The following is a 24,446-nucleotide window of genomic DNA, read 5'->3' as shown; positions in this document are numbered from 1 at the left end:
TCCAGTGGTTCTACAGGAGTTGATAGAACAGAGCCAGCCTTCTACATTAACTTATTAAGATTTTTTAACTCATATGTTCTGATACTGTTACTCCAGCAGTTTATGGGAGAATATAGTAGATCACATTCTTCACAACATATAGAAATGTAAAATCTTGCTGCAAACACCAAAGGACCAAAGTTTCATATGGGAGTACAGTCTGCTCTGTCAATTTTTATAGACAGCTTCACAGTTGCGTCTTCAGTTGACTTGTTTTCCAGTGAAAACCAAGATATCTATGCCCCTACACAACCTCCACTTTTTCTCCCTTGATATGAACAGGTTTTAACTTCTTCCTATTTCTTCTGAAATCTAGTCTTATTCCTTTGTTTTGTCGACATTCGGGATCAGATGATCGTTTCCACACCATGTCAACAAGTGGTTCACTTGCTCCCTGTACTTGCTCTTCTTTTGCATCTTTGACTCATCTAATGACTGCAGAGTCATCTGAGTATTTCTGCAGATGACAGGACTCTGTCTGGTACAGGAAGTAAAAGGAGAACAGAGTAAAAAGTAATGGTGAGAGTGATGTTCCCTGTGGTGCTCCTACGCTGCTGACATAAATACACAGCTGACCCCTCAGTCTAACAAACTGTGGTCTGTTTGTCAGGTACTAATTGATCCAGGCGATTGTTGATGCCTCCAACTGAGTCTTCTGGAGTTTCTCATTAAGTAGGTCAGGCTGTATTGCGTTAACTGGAGAAATCAAAGAACATGATCCTTACAATGCTGTGATAAATAAAACAATAAATACAAATATGATATATAAATAGAACTAAAGGTTGACTATTTTAAATATTTGAATTTGTGTATTTGAGCTCGTTAGTGTTTATTTGACCATTCATTTTAATTATTGTCTGACACATCTTCTGTGCAAGACTTTCTTCATCTTGGTTCTTTTAAAATGCTATATAAATAGGGTAGTATTTTATGTAAAGGTAGAAAGTCAAAACTACATGATAACTTTTTTTTTTAAAGTAAAAAATATGTCTGTGTCATTGTAAGGAGTAACATATTTTCGACTATTAACCTCTGTAAAGAAAAAGAGAGAAATATAATATACAGGCACAAAGCCTTGATAAAGATTTTGTAAAGTGAATATACTTTGGCCAAAAAAATTATAAAAAAAATAATATTCAGAAAAATGTCACAAAAGTAAAAAGAAATACAATAAGGATAAAAACTTAAATGCATCCTTAAATACATAAATCTCAATAACTATTGGACTCAGGATATTTCCATAGAGCCACTTTGCATCAGCAGCTCCATGCTCCAGCGCTCTGGGAGAGTTTATAGTCCTGAGAGTTGAACACTGGATGACTGACAGCTGTCCTTCATGACAACAGAAGACACAGAAATCCTCCTCATCAAAAACATGACTTTGATCTGCGTCCTCATCTGGACTCTCCTCTGCTGCTGCTTCACAGGTAAAGTCCAGAGAATCAAACTCCTCTCCTCTATGAACATCTGTCCCTCTGAAATGAAGCCGAGAAACCATGAAGCTGCTTTATGTTTGTGTCCCTGCTTCCTCAGAGTCCAGAGGTCAGGTCACAGTGATTCAGCCTGCAGCAGTGAGAGCTGATCTGGGAGGATCTGTTTCCATCAGCTGCAGGACCAGTCAGAATGTTTACAACAACAACCATTTAGCCTGGTACCAACAGAAAGAAGGAGAAACTCGCAAGCTGCTCTTTTACTACATTGGCAGTCGAGTCTCAGGCACTTCAAGTCGTTTTACAAGCAGTGGATCAAACTCTGACTTCACTCTGACCATCAGTGGAGTTCAGGTTGATGATGCTGCAGTTTACTACTGTCAGAGTGCTCATCACATCAACAGCCAGTGGGTGTTCACACAGTGAAAAACAGTCGTACAAAAACCTCCCTCAATCGGACTGAACTGAAACTCCATCTGAATCTCACACAGAGAAACACAGAGTGTAACAGTCAATTTTTGCAAATATCTTTTCTTACAAATACTTTTCAATGAATAGTTAACATTAACATTTATATTTTACAGATAGTTTTAAGGTCATTCTTGAATATTTTAATAAACTTTGAACAACATGATAGAAATCATTTAAAAAGAATGCATTTAAATGTCAATATTATAGATAGATTTATAGAAAGGTATAGATGCAGGAATTTCATCACAACAATCAGATAATGATGTTTCTCTCCTGGCTAAGAGCTATCCTCAGGCTCTGAAAGGAGTTCCTTTAAACAGTGGTGCAAATCTTTTGGCCTTAATTTTACCTGAGTACCGTATTTTCACGACTATAAGGCGCACTTAAACGTCTTTTTTTTTCCTCAAAATGTGCGGTGCGCCCTATGGTGCGGTGCGCCCTATGTGTGTTGTAACTGCGACTTTTGAGGCCACCTCATTGAGGAGATGATGAAAGAGTGGCTGAATGTAAGGAGACCAGGTGTTTTTTTTTTCCACCCCTCACAATCGCTGTTAATATGTAACTCCATGCGTGCCCATCTCACAGCTGATGTGAAAAACATGGGGAAACAAATGAATGCTGTGCTCGCTGTTCAACCGCTCGACATCGGTGTGAACCGGACCCAGCAGGTGCAGCAGAAGCAGCGAGTTTACATGCAAAGTCAATGGTTGACGCGCGTATAGGTGCAGCAAAAGGTCCCGCAGCACGTTTTGGTGCAGCACGTCGGGAGCGTTTAAGCATCTGACGCGCCGCCAACGCGCTGCTGCTGCTCGAGATGGAAAAATTGAAGTTTTGCTGCTGGACGCGCCGCATCAACCAATCAGAGAAGCAGATCTGGGAGCTGACAGCGAGACAGACACAGCGCTCTGATGACATATGATATTAAATGAAAAAGGCTGGGTGGATGCGTGGCTGAGGCAGGTGTATCTGAGAAGACTAGGTGTTTTTTTCCACGCATCACCATCGCTGCGTGCCCATCTCACAGCCGATGTGAAAAAAAGGTGAATCAAATGAACGTTGTGCTCGCCGTTATCCCGGGGGGTCTGACAAAGGAACTTCAACCGCTCGACATCGGTGTGAAGCGGCCCTTCAAAGTAAGGTTGCGAGCGGCGTGGGAGCGATGGATGACCGGCAGAGACCACAGTTTCAGGATAAGTGGAAGGCAGCGCCGGGCAAGTTACGCCACCGTTTGCGGATGGATTGTAGATGGACTAACGTGTCTGCTGGCTCTGTTGTTCAAGCTTTCGCAAAAGCCGGCATTATTTCTGAGGAGCTGCGCTGCACAGAAAGTGACTCTGACAGCGCAGAAGGGGAAATTGGCATGTCTGATTTAGCGCAGTTGTTTAATTCAGAAACAGAGGATGATGACTTTGATGGGTTTGATTAATACTTTGTAATAAATACATGAATAAAGCACAGTCATACTCAGTTTTGCCCCCGCTGTATTTTTCTCCCTGAAAACTTAATTCAACAGCAGCCTCTGGGCGCATCTCCTCCTCTTCAGCGCGGTGGCTGGCAGGTGTTTTTTCATCTAAATAATTTAAAGTGCAGGCACCAGGATACCGGCAATAAAAGCGAACATATTCTGTCGGCAGGTTTCAGGATTTTAAGTTAATTTAGGAGTGACCACAGCGCTGTGTCATCTGCGATGTGTCTGTCTCACGGCCAGCTGCCAGGTTTGATTAATACTTTGTAATAAATACATGAATAAAGCACAGTCATACTCAGTTTTGCCCCCGCTGTATTTTTCTCCCTGAAAACTTAATTCAACAGCAGCCTCTGGGCGCGTCTCCTCCTCTTCAGCGCGGTGGCTGGCAGGTGTTTTTTCATCTAAATAATCTAAATCTTGCAGCTATATTTGCTGTGATCAGTGGGAATAAAGTAGTTTTAATATGTTTTTAAGTGAGAAAGTCCACCTGAAAACTTAATAATTGCAGTCAGTTCATCCAGATTATCTATTTCTGTCGGAGCCGCTCAGACCCCCACATACCAGCGGTGCGCTGACAGCAGAAATCTCTTCATCAGCAGCCTCCAGCAGGTTCACCGGCGGCTGCTGGCAGGTGTTTTTCATCTAAATAATTTCAACTGCAGGCACCAGGATACCGGCAATAAAAGCGAACATATTCCGTCGGCAGGTTTCAGGATTTTAAGTTAATTTAGGAGTGACCACAGCGCTGTGTCATCTGAGATGTGTCTGTCTCACGGCCAGCTGCCAGGTTTGATTAATACTTTGTAATAAATACATGAATAAAGCACAATCATACTCAGTTTTGCCCCCGCTGTATTTTTAAATACGCAGTAGAGCTATTTAAAGGTAGTAGAGGACATGTACCTGTATATAAAAAACGCGCCCTATAGTCCGGTGCGCCTTATGTGTGTGTTAAATACAGAAATGGGACACATAACTGAGAGTGCGCCTTTTAGTCCGTTGCGCCTTATGGTCGTGAAAATACGGTAATCAGCATAACCTTGACGGCAATTAGAAATAAGAAAAATCTAGTAGGCCAAATATTAGATGATTAGCAACTTGGTTAGACCAGAAATAGATTTTAAATCTAGTTTCTTGTCATTTGGTTAATATTGTTTAATCAACGGTAAATTAAACCTTGACTTCACTTTATCATAAACAAAGTTCAGGCTGAAGATTCTGTTAGAGCGTAACCTTTCAATGATCAATTTGTGTTCAGTGAGACTGAATAGAAACATAACTAAAGGCTGTCAGTGCTAACTGAATGCAAATACCAAGAGCAACAAAACCTTTTTATTTATTTGCTTGCAAACAAATGGTTTTAAAACAGCATTTATCATATTTACCAGATAAAAAGACTAAACACAATAAAACAATAAGATGTATATCCCAAATTAATTACATTTTATAAAGATTAAAATTAAAATCTTTGGTCAAGAAATGGAATATTAAATACTGAGTTTATTATCTATTATATAAGTGAGTTTGCTTTAAATACAGCTCGCTACCAAAGATAAATCATTCAAATTCTAATGCATGGTGTGGGGTGATATAGCTGTTGGGGCCCTGAGCTATCAGTGGGATATGTTACTGCGCTATAACTATATAATTATACAGGCCTCAAATCTTTTAACGCATGCACAGATATTTGGATGAGTAGGTCACAAACTCAGGACTGATAAAACACTTTATATGGCTGAGGCTTTTATTTTGCAAAATTATCGATATGCATAGATTTTTGTTTTGATCACCAGTTTTGAAAAGGCATGTTTATTTTATATTTGATTTGAAGCTATCTGTTCTTTCAATCCAGTTAAACTACAGATCAAACAAAAGTTAAAGAGAGATGTTTGAAACTTTGGTCCAAGTCTCAGACAGCCAGTTTGAAACAGTGAAACAGACACTTTATTTACAGACTGAACAGACAGAGACGATTAAAAGCTATCTGCATTTTTTTAAATGGAAAGATATTTAAAATCTTTGGTAAACTCAAAAGTGAATTTAAATTTGTCAATGAAGATGTACTGAGGCATCTATAGCTAAGATACTTTTATGATAAATATATATATATATATAAAAAACACCTCAATTAAAAATGTGGTTATTTCACACAGTATAAATGTTGGAGCCATATCAGCAGTAAACACCTTTTCTGATCCTTCTGATTTACTCAATCATTAATCAAAGATAGAACAACTTTAGGATATTACAAAAAGACAAAGTCCAAGACCATGATTTGTTAAAGAGTATTCTCCAAAAGTTGTTTATCATAAATATCCCATAAACCTCTGTTTGGCTGTGACTCCATCCTGGAGAGAAATATCAGCTGTGCTGCTGCCATCAACTAACCAGACAACAGCCAGATGCATGTCTCGCTCCGCCTAGCTCCACTCACATACATCTGGGAACCCGCCATAGGAATTGCCTTTACTGAAGGCTGGGCCTTATCAAAACTCCTTGCATATGATTGGATAAGCCACTTGTCTGTCATCTTTATTGACGTGCTATTTCAACCACTCACACCGAAGCTAACCCGTGACGCTGTGAGAGGAGGAGCCATTTGGTAGATCAAGCTCTTGCCAAATCCGGTCGGGAGAAGGGCGAAAACATCGTTTCCACCAACAAAAGCCTTCAAAGCCGTTCTCTGATGTTCTTTTAATGAAACAATATCAGATAGATTGGACAACACAGAAGAAATAGCAGCATCAATGCTAACGCTTGCTTCCTCAATGCGAGCCGCCATTGTTGTTGGAATCTCACGGTCGCTTCTCCACTCCAGGACACACCCGCCCTGCGTCCTGATTGGACAGACCATAAATTTGGTTGGGGAAATCACTTTCAATGAGCGGGTTCCCAGATGTATGTGAGTGGAGCTAGGCGGAGCGAGACATGCATCTGGCTGTTGTCAGGTTAGCCATCAACACCTTTGTTTATACCGTATTTTCACGACCATAAGGCGCACCGGACTAAAAGGCGCACTCTCAGTTATGTGTCCCATTTCTGTATTTAACACACACATAAGGCGCACCGGACTATAGGGCGCGTTTTTTATATACAGGTACATGTCCTCTCAGGTGGATTTTCCCACTTAAAAACATATTAAAACTACTTTATTCCCACTGATCACAGCAAATAAAGCTGCAAGGTGTATTTATTACAAAGTATTATTCAAACCTGGGAGCTGGCCATGAGAGACACATCGCTGATGACACAGGGCTGTGATTACTCCTCTGATACAATTTATTGACGCATAAATTAACTTAAAACATAGGCAGGATAATAATCTGGATGAACTGACTGCAATGATTAAATTTTCAGGTGGACTTTCTCACTTAAAAGGATTTAGATTATTTAGATGAAAAAACACCTGCGGAGGTGAGTCCGGATGCGCGGACCAGAGCCTGCTGTTGAATTAAGTTTTCAGGTAGAAAAATAGAGCGGGAGCAAAACTGAGTATGATTGTGCTTTATTCATGTATTTATTACAAAGTATTAATCAAACCCATCAAAGTCCTCATCCTCTGTTTCTGAATTAAACAGCTGCGCTAAATCAGACATGCCAGTTTCCCCTTCTGCGCTGTCAGAGTCACTTTCCGTGCAGCGCGGCTCCTCAGAAATAATGCCTGCTTTTGCAAAAGCTTGAAGAACAGAGCCAGCAGACACGTTATTCCTCGCTGCTTCTGCTGCACCTGCTGGGTCCGGTTCACACCGATGTCGAGCGGTTGAACAGCGAGCACAGGGTTAATTTGTTTCCCCATGTTTTTCACATCAGCTGTGAGATGGGCACGCATGGAGTTACAGATTAATGGTGATGAGTGGAAAAAAAACAGCCGGTCTCCTTACATTCAGCCACTCTTTCATCATCTCCTCAATGAGGTGGTCTCAAAAGTCGCAGTTACAACACACATAGGGCGCACCGCACCATAGGGCGCACCGCACATTTTGAGGGGGAAAAAAGACGTTTAAGTGCGCCTTATAGTCGTGAAAATACGGTAGATGTTGGATATCGGCCTTTTTTTGAGGTGTAGTCCTGTTTCTTTGACTGTGACTCCCTGGATGTGATCTCTTTATCCTCTGACATGCGAGCTGGCTCGGAGCTTGTCTTTCTGGCTGTGTTTCCTGGATGGAGCCCTTTTACAGTTGCTTTTTGTATCTCTGCTTCTGTCTCCTTGAACCTCAGTTGGCCTCACAGATGGCCGCTCACACTGAGCCTGGTTCTAGTGGAGGTTTCTTCCTGTTAAAAGGGAGTTTTTCTCTCCACTGTCCCTACAAGCATGCGTAGTGTAAGGGATTGCATTTGAATCAATGAGTCGATGCAATCAACTTGTTTTCCTTAGATAGAAAACTTTGAATCGATTTGACTGGATGATCTGGTGAACTGTAAAGTGCCCTGAGATGAGTTGTGTTGTAAATTGGTGCTATATAAATAAACTGAATTAAAAACGGTTCTGCAGCAGGTTTTTTGATTAAAAAGCAATCAAACCAAATCAGCAATTATGTTGAAGCATTCAATCTTAGACAAACTCTTTATTCATAATTAAAGTTCAACTTAAAGTGCAAAGTAAAATTAGCATTATAAAAACAAAAAAGTGAATGAACTTAAAGACTAGGAGATCTGTTCTCTCCAAAGTGTCTCTAGTTGCCCCATTTACACTACCCTTTTGAAACCGTTGGAGCAAAGTAACCGAGATATCTGTGTGTAAATGGCACCCAAACGGAGCCGGTATGTGCCAGACACAACTGAAACACACTAAACTAGTACTAGTTCAACAGAAAGGCTCGGAGCGGTTCAGCTGTGGCTTGGTTCTGTGATAAAAAAGAGTGCATGAGCAGACCACGTCATCTCCTTACAGTCAGATTCCAGTAGTTGGTGTTAATGCTACAACGTGATTTGAGCAGCAAAAAAGTGCCTGCTGCTTAATTTTTGATGCTTGTACACATTATGGTCACACACGCGTCTTGAGCATTCTTGACACTCCTGAAGCACGTCCAGTAAAGTGTGCACAGATGCATCTGATGCTTCTGTTGCTCCTGTGTTTAATGGCAGTGAGCAGTTTTGCTATATTTGCAGTGATCAGTGGGTAAAAAGTAGTTTTAATATATTTTCAAGTGAGAAAATCCAGCTGAAAACATCATATGCGCAGTCAGTTGATCAAAATTATGATCCTGCCTTCAAATATTATTTTGCTGTCAGACCAGCACAAAACTCCTGTACCAGCAACAGCAGCCTCTGGCCCGGTTGCCTCTTGGAGGTTTTCCACCACTGTTCGTGGTGGCTGGAAGGAGATGTTAGCGGTTTTCATGTAAGTAACCAAAATTGCACACACCAGCATAATAAAAGCAAAGATATTTTGATGGCGAGTTTTGACATTTTAAGTTCTTTTAGACGTTTATAAACTGTTTCAGAGGAGTGATCATAGCAGTCTGCATCAGCAGTGCTGTGTCTGTCTCCCTGCTAGCTGATGTGGCGCGTTGAGCAGTAAAAGGTAAATTTTTCCAACTCCAGCAACTGCTGCTTGTGAAGCGCGTCACACACCTCAGACGCTGATGGGGCACCGCTTCAGCTGCTTTAAAGCATATAGATGAGCTACTTCTGTTGCTCGAAACGTCCTGCAAGACCTTTTAATGCGCCTCAATGCACATGATGATTACCTTTGCATGTAAACCAGATGCTTTTGCTGCTTCCATGGCTTGTGGTCTGAATGAAGCATATACACATTAGTAAGTTTCTTGCCAGAGCTCAAAGAGCTGAAATAGATTCTGATGCCCTCTGGATGGCAGCATATAACCAACAATAGGAGTCACTCCAACGCCACCCACAAAATCAGCTAAATATGATACAAGAAATTGAAAGAAACCAGGTATCTAGAGTATGCTAGAGAATCCTCAAGAGCAGTAGTACCGTAGATCGTCACTAGGAGGCAAGGAACCGTGCTAACCTGATGTGTAAATAGTTGTAAGGAAGCAAGCTCGACGTGGTTAACTTATCCAAGCTCGGTCTGAACTCGACACTGATCGCTTTTGGAGGGTAGTGTAATTGGGGCTTATGAATGCAATCTGGAAGCCCTGGGTGGCCTCACAGGTCACAGAACCCACATTCCTCCACTGGTCTGCAAGGAGCCTCAGGGTGCTGTAGAGGCCGTCCTTATGCGGCACTCTTTGGCTGAAGGGCAGACTCCAGTCTAAGGGGAAGCCCTTGTTGGCTAGATACATGAAGATGGATGCATTATCAAAACAACATCAAGAAAAATAAATAATAATTCCAAATCCCTTGGAGAAACAGTTTTAGAAATACATTAAAAGAAACAAAAAATTCTCATAGAAATGGTTAAGTTCTCTGTTTGTTTTTCTTTTCATTTTTTGAGTCAGTTTTTCCCATTTTAATGAGATAATCGAACATATGTTTTGCACAGTTTTGGAGGTTAAAAGAAAAATTTGTAAGAAATGCATGAAGTAATTCATTTTAGTAATCTAAAGTCTGTCTTGGAGTCAGTCAGAGTATTTCCATAGATTCACTTTGCATCAGCAGCTCCACGCTCCAGCGCTCTGGGAGAGTTTATAGTCCTGAGAGTTGAACGCTGGATGACTGACAGCTGTCCTTCATGACAACAGAAGACACAGAAATCCTCCTCATCTAAAACATGACTTTGATCTGCGTCCTCATCTGGACTCTCCTCTGCTGCTGCTTCTCAGGTAAAGTCCAGAGAATCAAACTCCTCTCCTCTATGAACATCTGATCCTCTGAAATAAAACAGACAAACCATGAAGCTGCTTTATGTTTTTGTCTCTGTGTCCTCAGACTCCAGAGGTCAGGTCACAGTGACTCAGCCTGCGGCAGTGAGAGCTGATCTGAGAGGATCTGTCAGCATCAGATGTACAACCAGTCAGAATGTTTATGGCTCTAACCGTTTAGCCTGGTACCAACAGAAAGATGGACAAACTCCCAAGCGCCTCATTTATTATGCTAGCACTAGAGACTCCTGGACTCCAAGTCGTTTTACAGGCAGTGGATCAAACTCTGACTTCACTCTGACCATCAGTGGAGTTCAGGCTGAAGATGCTGCAGTTTATTACTGTCAGAGTTATCATTACATCAACAGTCAGCATCTGTTCACACAGTGAAAAACAGTCGTACAAAAACCTCCCTAAAGACAAAACAGAAACTCCTGCTGAATGAAAACAGACTCTAACACAGATCACTAAACTCAGACACACATACAATCACTGATATATTTAGATAATTAGTGCACATTGGAGTTTGTTTCTGGTTTTGCAGAATTTGTTCAGGTTAGAATATTTTAATACACCTCGAAAATGTGGTTTCTTGTTCAAGACCAAATCTGACGTAGGGTTGAAAGTCAATGTCCCCATTTAGGAAAAAATGAAGGAAGTTAAGAACAAGATAAATCTTTCTTGGCTGAGAGCAATTCTCATGTTCTACTTGCATTTACTTTAAACCATAATCAGATGTCCTTATGACATCTTTTTTAGCTGGCATTAGCTAGTCTGATGTTGTTCTAATGAAGGTGCAGAATGAAATGTCAAGTGATGTATTTTCAAATGTCTACGAAACGTATAATTTAAACCTGCACAGGACCGCCAAATGTAGTGTAAATCTGGCCATTCCAGGTGTCTTTTCTACATTAGATTTATACTCACTTCTACATTGTGCATCTTAGCTGTACAATTTCAGGTGGATACGCCTTTATATGTGCATTTAGTTATATTTCCAGATTACTCTTTTGATGGTCACAGATACAGATAAGCAGAAATGCAAATCAAGGGTATAATTTCATGTTCAAACCTGCTAGAAGAGTTGTCCTTCACCTTATAAACACTTTGACCAAAGTTAACAAAATATAATTTCATTGGCTTTTGTTTGATCTGTATTTCAATTAGATTTCCAGAATAAGAAGCCTTAAATCAAATATAAAATGAACATGCATTTTCCATCTTTGGAATCATTGGTTGGCATCAAGATTTGTTCCTTCACCCAATGCAATAGTTCTGCCTTCAGCCCTGAACAAGTTTCTCTCACTCATTGCAACCTGACATCCACTTTATTTAGGTCTCCACTAACTAAACCTCTTCTTTCAGTGACTACATGATACAAAACCTAGAACCCAGTTTGTTCCTATATGAAGTGCTCCTTTGGTTTTATGTTTTGTAGTTTTATCTGTCTGGTGCTCGTGTGTCTTTAGATGTATGTCAGGAGCCTTCCTAAAATCTTGTCAAAAACAATGTTAATCTAAACCTGATATATCAGCTTCAGCAGTTGTTGTGGAAAATATTTTTTGTCTGAAAAGGTAACGACTAAGAATAATAGTAATTTATTGTTGATATAATATAAATTAATTTAAAAGAAAAGCAGAAGCAATCAATTGTCTTTTATTGTTTTTCAAAGGAAACTGAAATTTTGGACAAGAAAGAAGATTCTAAAGATGAAGCCTAACAAACAAATTTAAAGGAAGGGGTCTGAAGTAGAAGAAAAAAGCTATTTTTACTGAATCAGCACATGGCTAGGAGCATTGGTCTCTCCTCAGTGTCTCTGTATTGTCGTTGCATCCCTTACTGTTTATGAAGATGGAATTTCTGGATGCAACAAAAAAATTTGTTTTTATTTCATTGATGTTGCAAAGCAGGAATCCATATGAAATGAAGAGTGCATCTCAATTCTTGTCTAATTCACAAAATAACACAAAATCCTTTCAGAAAGTCTTTATTGAAAATATTCTATTAAACATTCTGCTACACGGTTTCTGCTTAAAATAAACAAATCAAATCAAAACATAATTGGAAACGTTCTTCTTTGCAGCAAGGTATTTAATATGAAGGAAAGTTATGAATATATCTCAAAGAACATAGAAGAAAATAACAGTTTCAAAACAAAAAAAACAATTCCAACTCAGTACTGGGAGCACTGGTCTCTCCTCAGTGTCTCTGTGACTGCAGTCTGGGAGCCCTGGGTGGCCTCACAGGTCACAGAGCCCACCTTCCTCCACTGGTCTGCAGGGAGCCTCAGGGTGCTGCTCCAGCTATAGAAGCCGTCCTTCTGCATAACTCCTCTGCTCTTGTTCTCCTCCCAGGTGAAGGTGTTAATGCTGCCCTCCACCTTCCAGGACAGACTCCAGTCTGAGGGGAAGCCCTTGTTGGCCAGACACATGAGGGTGGCCTTCCCCTGCTGCAGATCCTCACTGGAGGGGGGCAGCACTGTCACGGTGGGGCGAACATTACCCACTGCAGAGAGACAAGAAAACGCAAAGTCACAGATTAAAGTCTTTTAAGTTTCACTTCTCGTTCTTGGTTTTGTAACCATTGCAACGCAAATGCACCACTGCTCAACCAGAACAACAGACATTTTTCAGTATCAAATATAAAACAACCGACATTTCTTTCTGGATTCTTTTTCATGTGTTCTCAACAAACCTGCTTTTTGAAATTAATGATATGCCCACTTTACTGTAAGATCTCATAATAACAACTTTTTTCTACAGCGTTGAGAAGATTTTTACTTCCATTTAAATTACAAAAATTAAATAAACAACCACATAGAGACTCTGTTTTTTTTTTAAGTAGTGTAAATATTAAATTTAAGTAAAAAAAGATTTCAGACAATTTCAAAAACTTTAAAAACTGTCATCAAAACATTAGAGAAAACATAAATGAGACTGAAATTAAACTACATCCAGTGACACACCGCTTCTTAATAATATAAAATATAAGAAAAAAGAGGTTAAAGTTGTTGTTCTATAAAACATACTCAATCTGACAGTAGAATAGTAAAACATGACTATAATTTAGATATTTATACTGCTAAGTTTTGGTTATCAGTTTTCTTCTTTTCTGAATGGAAACTATTAACAAGTATTGATACTCATCTTATTAGTGCAACTCCGTCATCAAAGTTTTTAAATAAATAAATAACAAGTAAATCCCCTCAAATACACTTTTCCTCTTAACAAAAACCATTTAAAAAATGACATCAGAGAGAAAACTAATCTTGAAAAGCTTAGTTGTACTTACAGTTAACATCCAGTCTGGTTCCTCCACCGAACGTGTACCACACTGATACAAACTAATGCAACCGTCGTACAAAAACCTCAGATTGTTAAAGACACGGCTGTCTGACTCTGACACAAACAAATTCTACAGGATGAAAACCTTTCTCAAACATGAGAATATTAAACCTTGATAAAATAGAATTATAATTAAACCCTATAAAGTATTCCAATTAGTTCTGTTATTTCTTTTTGCATTTTTATTGCTTTTGGATTTAAGAAACTGATCAGTCTGGCAATCATCAATCAGTAAGATCATTGTTAACAATTGTTAAATTATTTTGTAAGGCTCCTATTAGAAACATGCCAAAAAGCTGATGATAATGTATGCCTTTCTAATTTGATTCAATTGGATATGTGGGTTTACCAAAGAAACTGATTGTTTCTACAGTTTAAGACCTCAGGCAACTATGGGTCTGTGAAAAAAAGGTAGCCTCTAAATTTTCTTTCATATATTTTTGTGTAATTTTTTTATATTAACAATTGGCCTGTTACAAATTATTGACAAATTATTGACAAATTGTTGAAAAATTATTGACAACCATTCAAGTATTTATCAGTTATCTTTACCCTCTCATCCATGGGAACAGAAGTAAAGTTCAGTATGGACCAGTCACTACTCAATCACCAGGCAACACAGTAAAATACTCTAATAAAGACATATTAATGATCCCAGTTAACCCAACTGGGATTATATGGACTATTTTCTACAGCAGTTTTTTTTTTAAAACATTGAAATTACATACAGAAAAAGCCCAGACTGGAATCCAAAGCTAGAACTATGTTGATGTAAGGCACCAGTCTAAACAACCACACCACTGTACAGCCGTATTATCAACAGTTTTGGTTTTGATGACATTTGCATTTAGTATTACTTTTTTCAGATCCTTTTGTAGATTGCTGAACAGTAACTTTTCAGCAATATTTTAAAGATTTATTTTTGATGAAGTCCTTGAAAACTTTGAGGTTGGAAGGTCTACTTGCCATCACACTCAAATTAAGCTCGTACCATAGAATTATAATCAAGTCAAGAATCTGACTTGACCACTAAAAATATTCATAATATTGTTAGCAGTGGCGGCTGGTGAAAAATATTTTTGGTGGGGCTGATATAGCCTAGTGTATGTCTCCAACTAATCCGGAATAAGAATTCAAATAAACAATTGGACAATACATACAATTTAACAGTAATGATTTAATTTACTATATAATAACAGTAACAGTGATGATTTGGGTCACTGTGACGGGGTTCTTTGGCCTCCAAGAATCCAGGCTCAGTCGGGTTACCGGTGTTGGTGATTTATTGTGCTCAAAAACTCAAAACAGGGTGCAAAAGAAACTAAACATTTACAAGATACTCTGGGCCTCAGCCTCTCTCCAGTTACCAGCAATGTAACAAAGAAACAGAAATGGCCGCTCTTCTTCCCACAGCCCTCATTAAATAGTTTAAGCCCCTACCCTCAGGCTCTCTTATTTCTGATTTCTTCTCATAAATCAGTTTTGTCCATATATTACCTCCACAAACAATTGATGTACAAAAACAAATAATTTTTACAACTTAATTCTTTTACACAGATTCATTGACTTATTCAATTACACCAAACTGGGTTTGAACCCAGCAAAGACGCAGCCAGACTGAAGATGACAAGTCCCCATAGCATAAACATGTACACACCCACACCCCCCACACACCCACACACACACACGGCTAACCCCACTGAAATATTAAGTGTGCACCCTCAATACGCCAGCAGGTAACCAGGAACAGCTTGTGTGTTTTAAGTTCATGGAGCTACTGGGCTCAGCGCGAGTGTATTGGTCCTCACAAACACAGTATAACAGGAATGTGTGTGTGGCGCGCAAAGTTAGAGAGGTTGTTTTAAGCGACGAGGTGGATTCGTCACAGTCACAATAACCATGACATGAAATTTTCATATCCTACAACAGGGATGTTCTTCTGGCAAACGGGTAGATAAATAAGGATCTCACCGAAATTGGTGGAAGCTGCATCTCGTTCGTTACATTCGCCATCTTCCCTCTAATTGTCTGCACCTGCGCTTGGGTTCAGAAGCCTGTTAAAGAGCAGTATTTTCAGAGCCCCAAGACCATAAAGTTCCAAGACGCTGATTGGCCATTAAGTTCACCTAGCAATAGTACATGATTGACAGATTCTCTGCAAATGTGGGGCTGTCTGATCAGCGCCCCCAGAACAGAGACGGTAGGAGTCTGTCAGTGGAAATCCACAAATTAATGACAGTAGATAGGGAAATGTAGTTTATATAATTTGTTTTGCTTATAGGTACACAGTCTAGAGAGTAAATCTGACATTTATGAGTTAATTTCTAAAAATATATTTTACGTTTCTCTCTTCTTATCAGGGAGGGCGGTGCCCCAGCGCCCCCTATGGGCCGGCCGCCACTGATTGTTAGCAAACTGTTGGCAAAAGTAGAGAATTACATTAATATATGAATGTTATACGACTGATAGATTTATATTTAGAGGTACAGTGTCATAATTATAGGGAGTTACTGACAGAAATGTAATATATTATCATTACATCATTTTCTAACTGAAAATCTCAATATATGTTTGCATTCCCTCAGAAATTGCTTTTTACGATTACTTGGGAGTGGGTGTCCCCAGGGACACATCTTTGCAATACTGCAGCACAGTGCTTTCAAACTAATAACTATAGAGATTGCCATTACAATATGATTGTAGCAAGGCAGGGCTGCATAAAATCCTACAAAGACTAATAGAATACTATTTGAAAATTTTAATTTAAACTAGACCTAGACAAGCCCGTCATAACTAGTGTTACGCCGATGCCATATTTTGGCCCCGATACTGATACCCGATACCTGGCTGTGCAGTATCGGTCGATACCGATACCATAATAATGTAAAATAATTGCCATCATGGTTTTGTCAAGCTGCTGCCTACAGTACCTTTGTGAAGCAGGAAAAAATCTAATACAAAGTGAATCCAGTAGAACTTTTTATTGCCTAACAGGAGTGGGTGACAATAGTTGAATAAACTTATGGCTCTCAAAATGGTAACAGTACCCTATTTGTTGCTACTCGCCGATACCACCATTTTTAGGGCCCCGTCCGATACTGGTATCGGTATCGGTGCAACACTAGTCATAACAATATAAAGACAGTGGATTTTAATTGCTTGTTATTGTGTTTTTTATGGTTTTATTCTGAGCTGACTCACATCTTTCTGGAATGGTCAGAGTGGCCAAAACAGGAGAAGAGCAAATATCTGTGACTTAATATTTGAGCCAGGCAATTTTTGTTTCCTCAACCTGACACTTCTGGAGTTTCTCACAAAGTAACTCAGGCTGAATTACGTTAAATGCCCTGGAAAAAAACAAAAAAACAAAAAAAAAACATGATCCTCAGAATGCTGTGTTAAATAAAACAAACAAACAAACAAAAAAATAAACCACCCATTTGTCAAAACCTTTTGCACATCCGGAAATGTTGGCCATTTCAAATATTTATATTTGTGTATCTGAGCTGGTAACTGTTTCATTTGACCATAAATTTCAAATATTGTCTTTAACTTATACTGTAAAAGTTTTTGTTCAACTTAGATATTAGATAAGACTTAGAAACTTAGATTAAAGTGCTATATAAATAAGGTTGTATTTTATGGAATGGTAGAAAGTCAAAACTACATAGTAACCCTTAATTTAATGTAGAAATAAAAAAAATATTTATCTATCTGTGTCCTCGTAAAAAGTAAAATGAAAAAATAATGACCAAATAACCTTAGGAAAGAAAAGATTTTAGAGGCACAAAACATTCCTAAACATTTTGTAAATGTATATATTGTGTAATGGAAATAACCATTAAAAAGTAACATACAGCGATATAAAATTAAAAACATCCAATAGGTGAAAAAATATAAATGCATGTTTTAATACATAAATCTCAATATCCGTTGGACTCAGATTATTTCCATATAGCCACTTTGCATCAGCAGCTCCATGCTCCAGCGCTCTGGGAGAGTTTATAGTCCTGAGAGTTGAACTCTGGATGACTGACAGCTGTCCTTCATGACAACAGAAGACACAGAAATCCTCCTCATCAAAAACATGACTTTGATCTGCGTCCTCATCTGTACTCTCCTCTGCTGCTGCTTCACAGGTAAAGTCCAGAGAATCAAACTCCTCTCCTCTATGAACATCTGTTCCTCTGAAATAAAGCCGACAAACCATGAAGCTGCTTTATGTTTTTGTCTCTGTGTCCTCAGAGTCCAGAGGTCAGGTCACAGTGATTCAGCCTGCAGCAGTGAGAGCTGATCTGGGAGGATCTGTCACCATCAACTGTAGAACCAGTCAGAATGTGTATAGCTCTACCCGGTTAGCCTGGTACCAACAGAAAGATGGAGGAACTCCCAAGCGCCTCATTTATGATGCTAGCACTAGAGACTCATGGACTCCAAGTCGTTTTACAGGCAGTGGATCAAACTCTGACTTCACTCTGACCATCAGTGGAGTTCAGGCTGAAGATGCTGCAGTTTACTACTGTCAGAGTTTTCATTACATCAACAGTCAGCATCTGTTCACACAGTGAAAAACAGTCGTACAAAAACCTCCCTCAATCAGACAGAACAGAAACTCCTGCTGAATGAAAACAGATTCTAAATGTAGTGTAAATCTGGCCATTCCAGGTGTCTTTTCTACATTAGATTTATACTCACTTCTACACCGTGCGTCTTTGCTGTACAATTTCAGGTGGATACACCTTTATATGTGCATTTAGTCATATTTCCAGACTACTCTTTTGATGGTCACAGATACAGATAAGCAGAAATGCAAATCAAGGGTATAATTTCATGTTCAAACCTGCTAGAAGAGTTGTCCTTCACCTTATAAACACTTTGACCAAAGTTAACAAAATATAATTTCATTGACTTTTGTTTGATCTGTATTTCAATTAGATTTCCAGAATAAGTAGCCTTAAATCAAATATAAAATGAACATCCATCTTTGCAACATTGCTACTCCAAAGCTCATGCTGTTGATTTTACTTGGTTTACAACTACGTGGAATTAGCTGTAAAAAAAAAGTAAGACAAAAAAAGAGAAGGATACAAATTTAAATGGAAAAATAATAAATAGCACCACAATCTACAACAATCTTGCAATCCCAGACAGCAAGATCCAAACCCTGTTAAACAGCCACTTTATTTACAGACTGAACAGAGAGAAGATTAAGAGCTATCTGCACACTAGTACACGGAAAGGCATTTTTAATGTTTGGTAAACTCAAAGACAATTTTAATTTGTCAATGAGGACTTATTGAGGCATCTATAGCTAAGATATCTTATGATAGAAATATTAAAAAAGTAAAACACAATTATCAATCTGGTTATTTGCCACAGTATGAATGTTGAAGCCAGTGCAGCAAAGTCAACAACAGTTTGTGATTAATTCGTCTGTGGTGATAATTCACCTTTTCTGATCCTCTTGATTTACTCTGTATTTATTCATAGAGAGAAAGACATGGGATTGTACAAAAACACAAAGTCCAAGACCAAGATTTATTTAATAAACTGTTTCTAAAAGGCAGATCTAAACATGGAAAAGCACGGAGCTTAGACTTTGTCTTAAAAAAATGTATCTTTTTACATTTTAAAACCCAAATAACATTATCCAGAATGTGTTTATTAAAATTATTACATGAAATGGTTTTACTACAAGATTTCTGCTTGAAAGGTAATTAAATCAGTACATAATTTATATTGCAGCATTTGATGTGGAAAGAACCATTTAATAATATTGAAACTTAAAAAGCAAAGAGGAACATTTTAGGTATTTTGCTGCTGATGACCTCCACCTTCCAGGACAGACTACAGTCTGAGGGGAAGACCTTGTTGGCTACACACGTGAAGATGGCCTGGTTTTTAGCAGAGCCCTACCCATCATAATCTCACTGTCATAATTTTATACTGGTCCATGGCTAATCCTGGCTAATTTGTTCTTAAGTAATAAAATGGCAAAAAATGATGCAGGAAAATGAAAACAATAGCAAGAAAAATAAATGATAAACAAGAATAACATGGAGAAACCTTTGTTGAAATACATGAAAAAACAAAATGTTTCTCATAGGACTGGTTAAGTTTTCTCTTTTTTCTTTTCTTTAGTTTTTTTTTTTGTTTTTTGGTTGTTTTTCCCATTTTAATGAGATAATCACATTTATGTTTTGTACAATTTCAATAAATACAATGAAAATAAAAACTAGGAAATGCATAATGTCATTCATCTTAGTAATGTAAAGTCTCTCTTGGAGTCATAGTATTTCCATAGAGCCACTTTGCATCAGCAGCTCCATGCTCCAGCAGTGAGAGCTGATCTGGGAGGATCTGTCAGCATCAGCTGTGGAACCAGCCAGAATGTGTATAGCTCTAATTATTTAGCCTGGTACCAACAGAAAGATGAAGGAACTCCCAAGCGGCTCATTTATCTTGCTAGCTCTAGAGAATCCTGGACTCCAAGTCGTTTTACAGGCAGTGGATCAAACTCTGACTTCACTCTGACCATCAGTGGAGTTCAGGCTGAAGATGCTGCAGTTTACTACTGTCAGAGTTATCATAGCGGTGGGGTCTTCACACAGTGAAAAACAGTAGTACAAAAACCTCCCTCTGTCACACTGAACTGAAACTCCATCCAGCCGCAAAAATGTAAGTCTTAAAAGCCTGGTAGGGCAACACTTGCTCTACAGTAAGTTTATTAGCCCACTATCAAAAGGATTGCATGGCCTTAAATATATAATAACCATTCATTATTTAGTTTTCATTCTGGAGCAAATGTCACATTATGTGATTACTCTGCTGTATGATATTTGGTGCCTCAAGTTTTGATTCCATTACAATATTAGTGCAGTTTTTTGCATTGAAGGAATTATAGATTTACAATAAAGGCATCAGATTTTTTGTGCTATTTTTAGTTGTGAGGATATGGGAAAAAAAATGGAAGTTCTCATACCTGCATAGGAGCCCTACTGTTTGATCTGTGAACGGTTTTCCATGCTTGCAACAAAACTAGCAGCAATAGTGGAGCTTGGAGATTCAATCCCCTTCTTAAATCTTTCTTTAATCTTCTGTAATTTATCCAGAAGTTCTGCAATCACACTTTATTTTTCACTCCCAACTCGGTGGTCGGCTGTCTATCTAGAATGCGTTCCCTGGAAAAACCTTTCAAATTATTCTTTTTATTATTTTGACAACTTCTCATTACAAAGTTAACATGAAGGCAATCCTTCTGCATTAGTAATGAAAGCAAATTATTTGGTCCATTCTTCTTTGAATCCTCTGTTCTCATCAGCTATCTTCCTTTTTTCCCTTTGGGATTCATGGCCACAGACACATGTGCTGCTTTCTTTACAACAGCCACCTGCCTGGCACCGAGCCCCACTGAAACGCTGTGTGTTGCAGTCTATGATTCAGATATTGGTTGATAGAAATGATAAACATTTTTACAACATTGGAAAACATAATAAATTTTTTGACCTCTTGTACACCCTATTAAATCAAACAAACAAAAAAATCTTTTTCCATTTTCATACATTTTTGACAAAGCTCCAATGAGCCGCAAAGGGTGCTTTAAATAGCCCCTAGTACAGGTGCTGTTCCATTGCCTTGATGACAACCTACATATACTAACTTGAAGTTAGTATACAATACTAATTCTGCATGATATAAATACTAAAGACAAGTGTTATTTGCTTATTTTTTTGTATCGTTAATTTAACGATTATTGAAGGATTATATACTCCTTTAAAGAAAAAAACTCTAGGCAACATGTTTCCTCAACGATATACAGTATTAGCCATTCAAAATTTCCCCATTTTCCTTGATGGTCCCTTAGCTGCTCCTTGGCTGGTCCCCTACAATTCCTTTTTAAACATCAATCTTTGTACTAAAATATTCTTTCAGTCATGATTTGTGGACATTAATCTAAAGAGAAGCATTATCTCCTCATCAGATCCTGTAATTCAGTGGAAGGGTGGAGTCAGAGTAAAAAAATATAAATGCCTAGGAGAAGGCAAGTGGCTGGAAGTTAGAGGGGATTTTGCTGGGAGCGGCAGGGAAGTGGGCTGCCACTCCCCTGGCTTTTGACAAGGAAGGGAATGGCTGCTACTATAAATCATGAATCTCAAATTAGTGTAAGAACAAAACTTATTATTCCTCAAGAAGTGGATAATTTACTGCATAGTGTGGATATAAAGATGCTTATCTATCAGCATTAAGGAAGAAATATGATGACTGTGTTTGACTGACTCTTTGTGTTTGCATATGTGTCCTGCCTCTCTGCTCCCACTCTATCTAGGCCTAGTGCCTGCTCCTTGAAGGCTTAGTTCCGTGCTTTTAGGGTTTATCGCACCTCTTCAGTCATCAAGGGTCATTGGTTGGCCCGGATGATGATGTTTTGTTGTGGTGCTGACATCTTCAATGCGTTTGTTGTTTTAGGCTGACATACTCATGACTTATTGATCAATATTGATCTTGTTGTCATATGTTGCTGCAGCTTTAAACATGTTCCAGTCAGAGGATTTAAATTAGTCCTGGAGTGCCTTCAAGGCCCCCTCAGTCCACACCCTCACCTTCTTCACTGTAGGTTTTGCTCTGATCAACAGGGGCTTGTATGTAGGAAATAGCATAACAGATAGGTGCAGTTAACAGTCAGAAGCTTGATGACTGGAGAGCAGAAGCTGGCAGCCGATCTAGCAATCCAGAGGCAGAAACACAGGCCTCAGGCGGACATGATCTGGATACAGAAATTCTAAAATTTTACTTTTAACCTTTTTAAAGAAAAAGAGAGAAATATAGTGTACAGAGATATGTCAGACAAATAAAAAATACAATGAGGAGAAAAACATAAATGCATCCTTAAATACATGAATCTGAATAACTGTTGGACTCAGAGTATTTCCATATAGCCACTTTGCATCAGCAGCTTTATGCTCCAGTGCTCTGGGAGAGTTTATAGTCCTGAGAGTTGAACACTAGATGACTGACAGCTGTCCTTCATGACAACAGAATACACAGAAATCCTCCTCATCAAAAACATGACTTTGATCTGCGTCCTCATCTGGACTCTCCTCTGCTGCTGCTTCTCAGGTAAAGTCCAGAGAATCAAACTCTTCTCTTCTATGAACATCTGTCCCTCTGAAATGAAGCTGACAAACAATGAAGCTGCTTGATGTTTTTGTCTCTGTGTCCTCAGTGTCCAGAGGTCAGGTCACAGTGTCTCAGCCTGCAGCAGTGAGAGCTTATCTGGGAGGATCTTTCAGCATCAGATGTACAACCAGTCAGAATGTTCATGGCTCTAACCATTTAGCCTGGTACCAACAGAAAGATGGACAAACTCCCAAGCGCCTCATTTATGCTGCTAGCTCTAGAGACTCCTGGACTCCAAGTCGTTTTACAGGCAGTGGATCAAACTCTGACTTCACTCTGTCCGTCAGTGGAGTTCAGGCTGAAGATGCTGCAGTTTATTACTGTCAGAGTTATCATTACATCAACAGTCAGCATCTGTTCACACAGTGAAAAACAGTCGTACAAAAACCTCCCTCAACCAGACTGAACTGAAACTTCATCTGTATCTCACACAGACAAACACAGTGTGTAACAGTCATTTCTTTGTAAATATCTTTTCTCACAAATACTTTTCAGTAAATAGTTTATATCAACATTTATAATTTACAGGTAGTTTTAAGGTCATTCATAAGGTTGAATATTTTAATAAACTTTGAACAAAAAAGAATGTAATTAAATGGCAATATGATAGATTTATCGATAGGTATAGATGCAGGAAAACCATCACAACAATCAGATAATGATGTATCTCTCTTGGCTAAGAGCTAACTTCATCCTCTGAAAGAAGTTCCTTTGAACAGTGATGCAATCTTTTATAGCCTTAATTTTACCTGAATAATCAACATAACTTCAATGGCAAATAAAAATAAGAAAAATCTAATGAGTTCAATATTAGATGATTAGCAGCTTGGTTAAACCAGAAATAGATTTTAAATCTAGTTTCTCTTCATTTGGTTAGATTAGTTTAATCAACGGTAAATTCAACTTCAGAGTTCAGGCTAAAGATTCTGTTAGAGCGTAAACAATGAATGATTGGTAGCCCACAGCTCCCCGAGGGGATGGGTTAAATGCAGAGAGTCCATTTCATTGATTGTTACCTGCGACAGTGTAATGACAATACAAGCTGGAAAGAAATGAAAAATAAATGGCTAACACTTCCCCTGCCAAAGTTGGTAATCAATGAGTCACTCATTTATCATTATAATTCATCATCAGATTATTTCCATAGAGCCACTTTACATCAGCAGCTCCATGCTCCAGCGCTCTGGGAGAGTTTATATTCCTGAGAGTTGAACACCGGATGACTGACAGCTGTCCTTCATGACAACAGAAGACACAGAAATCCTCCTCATCAAAAACATGACTTTGATCTGAGTCCTCATCTGGACTCTCTTCTGCTGCTGCTTCACAGGTAAAGTCCAGAGAATCAAACTCCTCTCCTCTATGAACATCTGTCCCTCTGAGATGAAGCCGACAAACCATGAAGCTGCTTTATGTTTTTGTCTCTGTGTCCTCAGAGTCCAGAGGTCAGGTCACAGTGATTCAGCCTTTAGCAGTGAGAGCTGATCTTGGAGGATCTGTTACCATCAACTGTAGGACCAGTCAGAATGTCCATGGCTCTAACCATTTAGCCTGGTACCAACAGAAAGATGGAGGAACTCCAAAGCTGCTCTTTCACTGGGTTGGCAGTCGAGTCTCAGGCACTCCAAATCGGTTTAAAGATGGTGGATCAAACTCTGACTTCACTCTGACCATCAGTTGAGTTCAGGCTGAAGATGCTGCAGTTTACTACTGTCAGAGTACTCATCACATCAACAGTCAGTATGTG

General features: G+C 38.8%; 4 gene segments (V, D, J or C); 3 read left to right on the top strand and 1 right to left on the bottom strand.

Annotated features, from left to right (window-relative positions):
• Window positions 1–1,273: 1,273 nt before the first annotated feature.
• LOC119795091 lies at window positions 1,274–1,895 on the top strand. The segment is given in 2 exon segments: window positions 1,274–1,466; window positions 1,573–1,895. Coding segments are annotated over 2 exon segments (414 nt in total).
• Window positions 1,896–10,087: 8,192 nt separating this feature from the next.
• Window positions 10,088–10,568, top strand: LOC119795090. The segment is given in 2 exon segments: window positions 10,088–10,139; window positions 10,246–10,568. Coding segments are annotated over 2 exon segments (375 nt in total).
• Window positions 10,569–12,351: 1,783 nt separating this feature from the next.
• On the bottom strand, window positions 12,352–12,762 carry LOC119795089. The segment is given in 2 exon segments: window positions 12,352–12,683; window positions 12,738–12,762. Coding segments are annotated over 2 exon segments (357 nt in total).
• Window positions 12,763–17,609: 4,847 nt separating this feature from the next.
• On the top strand, window positions 17,610–18,090 carry LOC119795088. The segment is given in 2 exon segments: window positions 17,610–17,661; window positions 17,768–18,090. Coding segments are annotated over 2 exon segments (375 nt in total).
• Window positions 18,091–24,446: the final 6,356 nt, after the last annotated feature.

Source organism: Cyprinodon tularosa, unplaced genomic scaffold, assembly GCF_016077235.1.
Source record: "Cyprinodon tularosa strain WSP-4 unplaced genomic scaffold, ASM1607723v1 ctg5, whole genome shotgun sequence".
In the NCBI taxonomy this organism is placed as follows: domain Eukaryota; kingdom Metazoa; phylum Chordata; class Actinopteri; order Cyprinodontiformes; family Cyprinodontidae; genus Cyprinodon; species Cyprinodon tularosa.
Note: the sequence above shows the minus strand (reverse complement) of the source record. Positions and strands in the feature narration are given on the sequence as shown.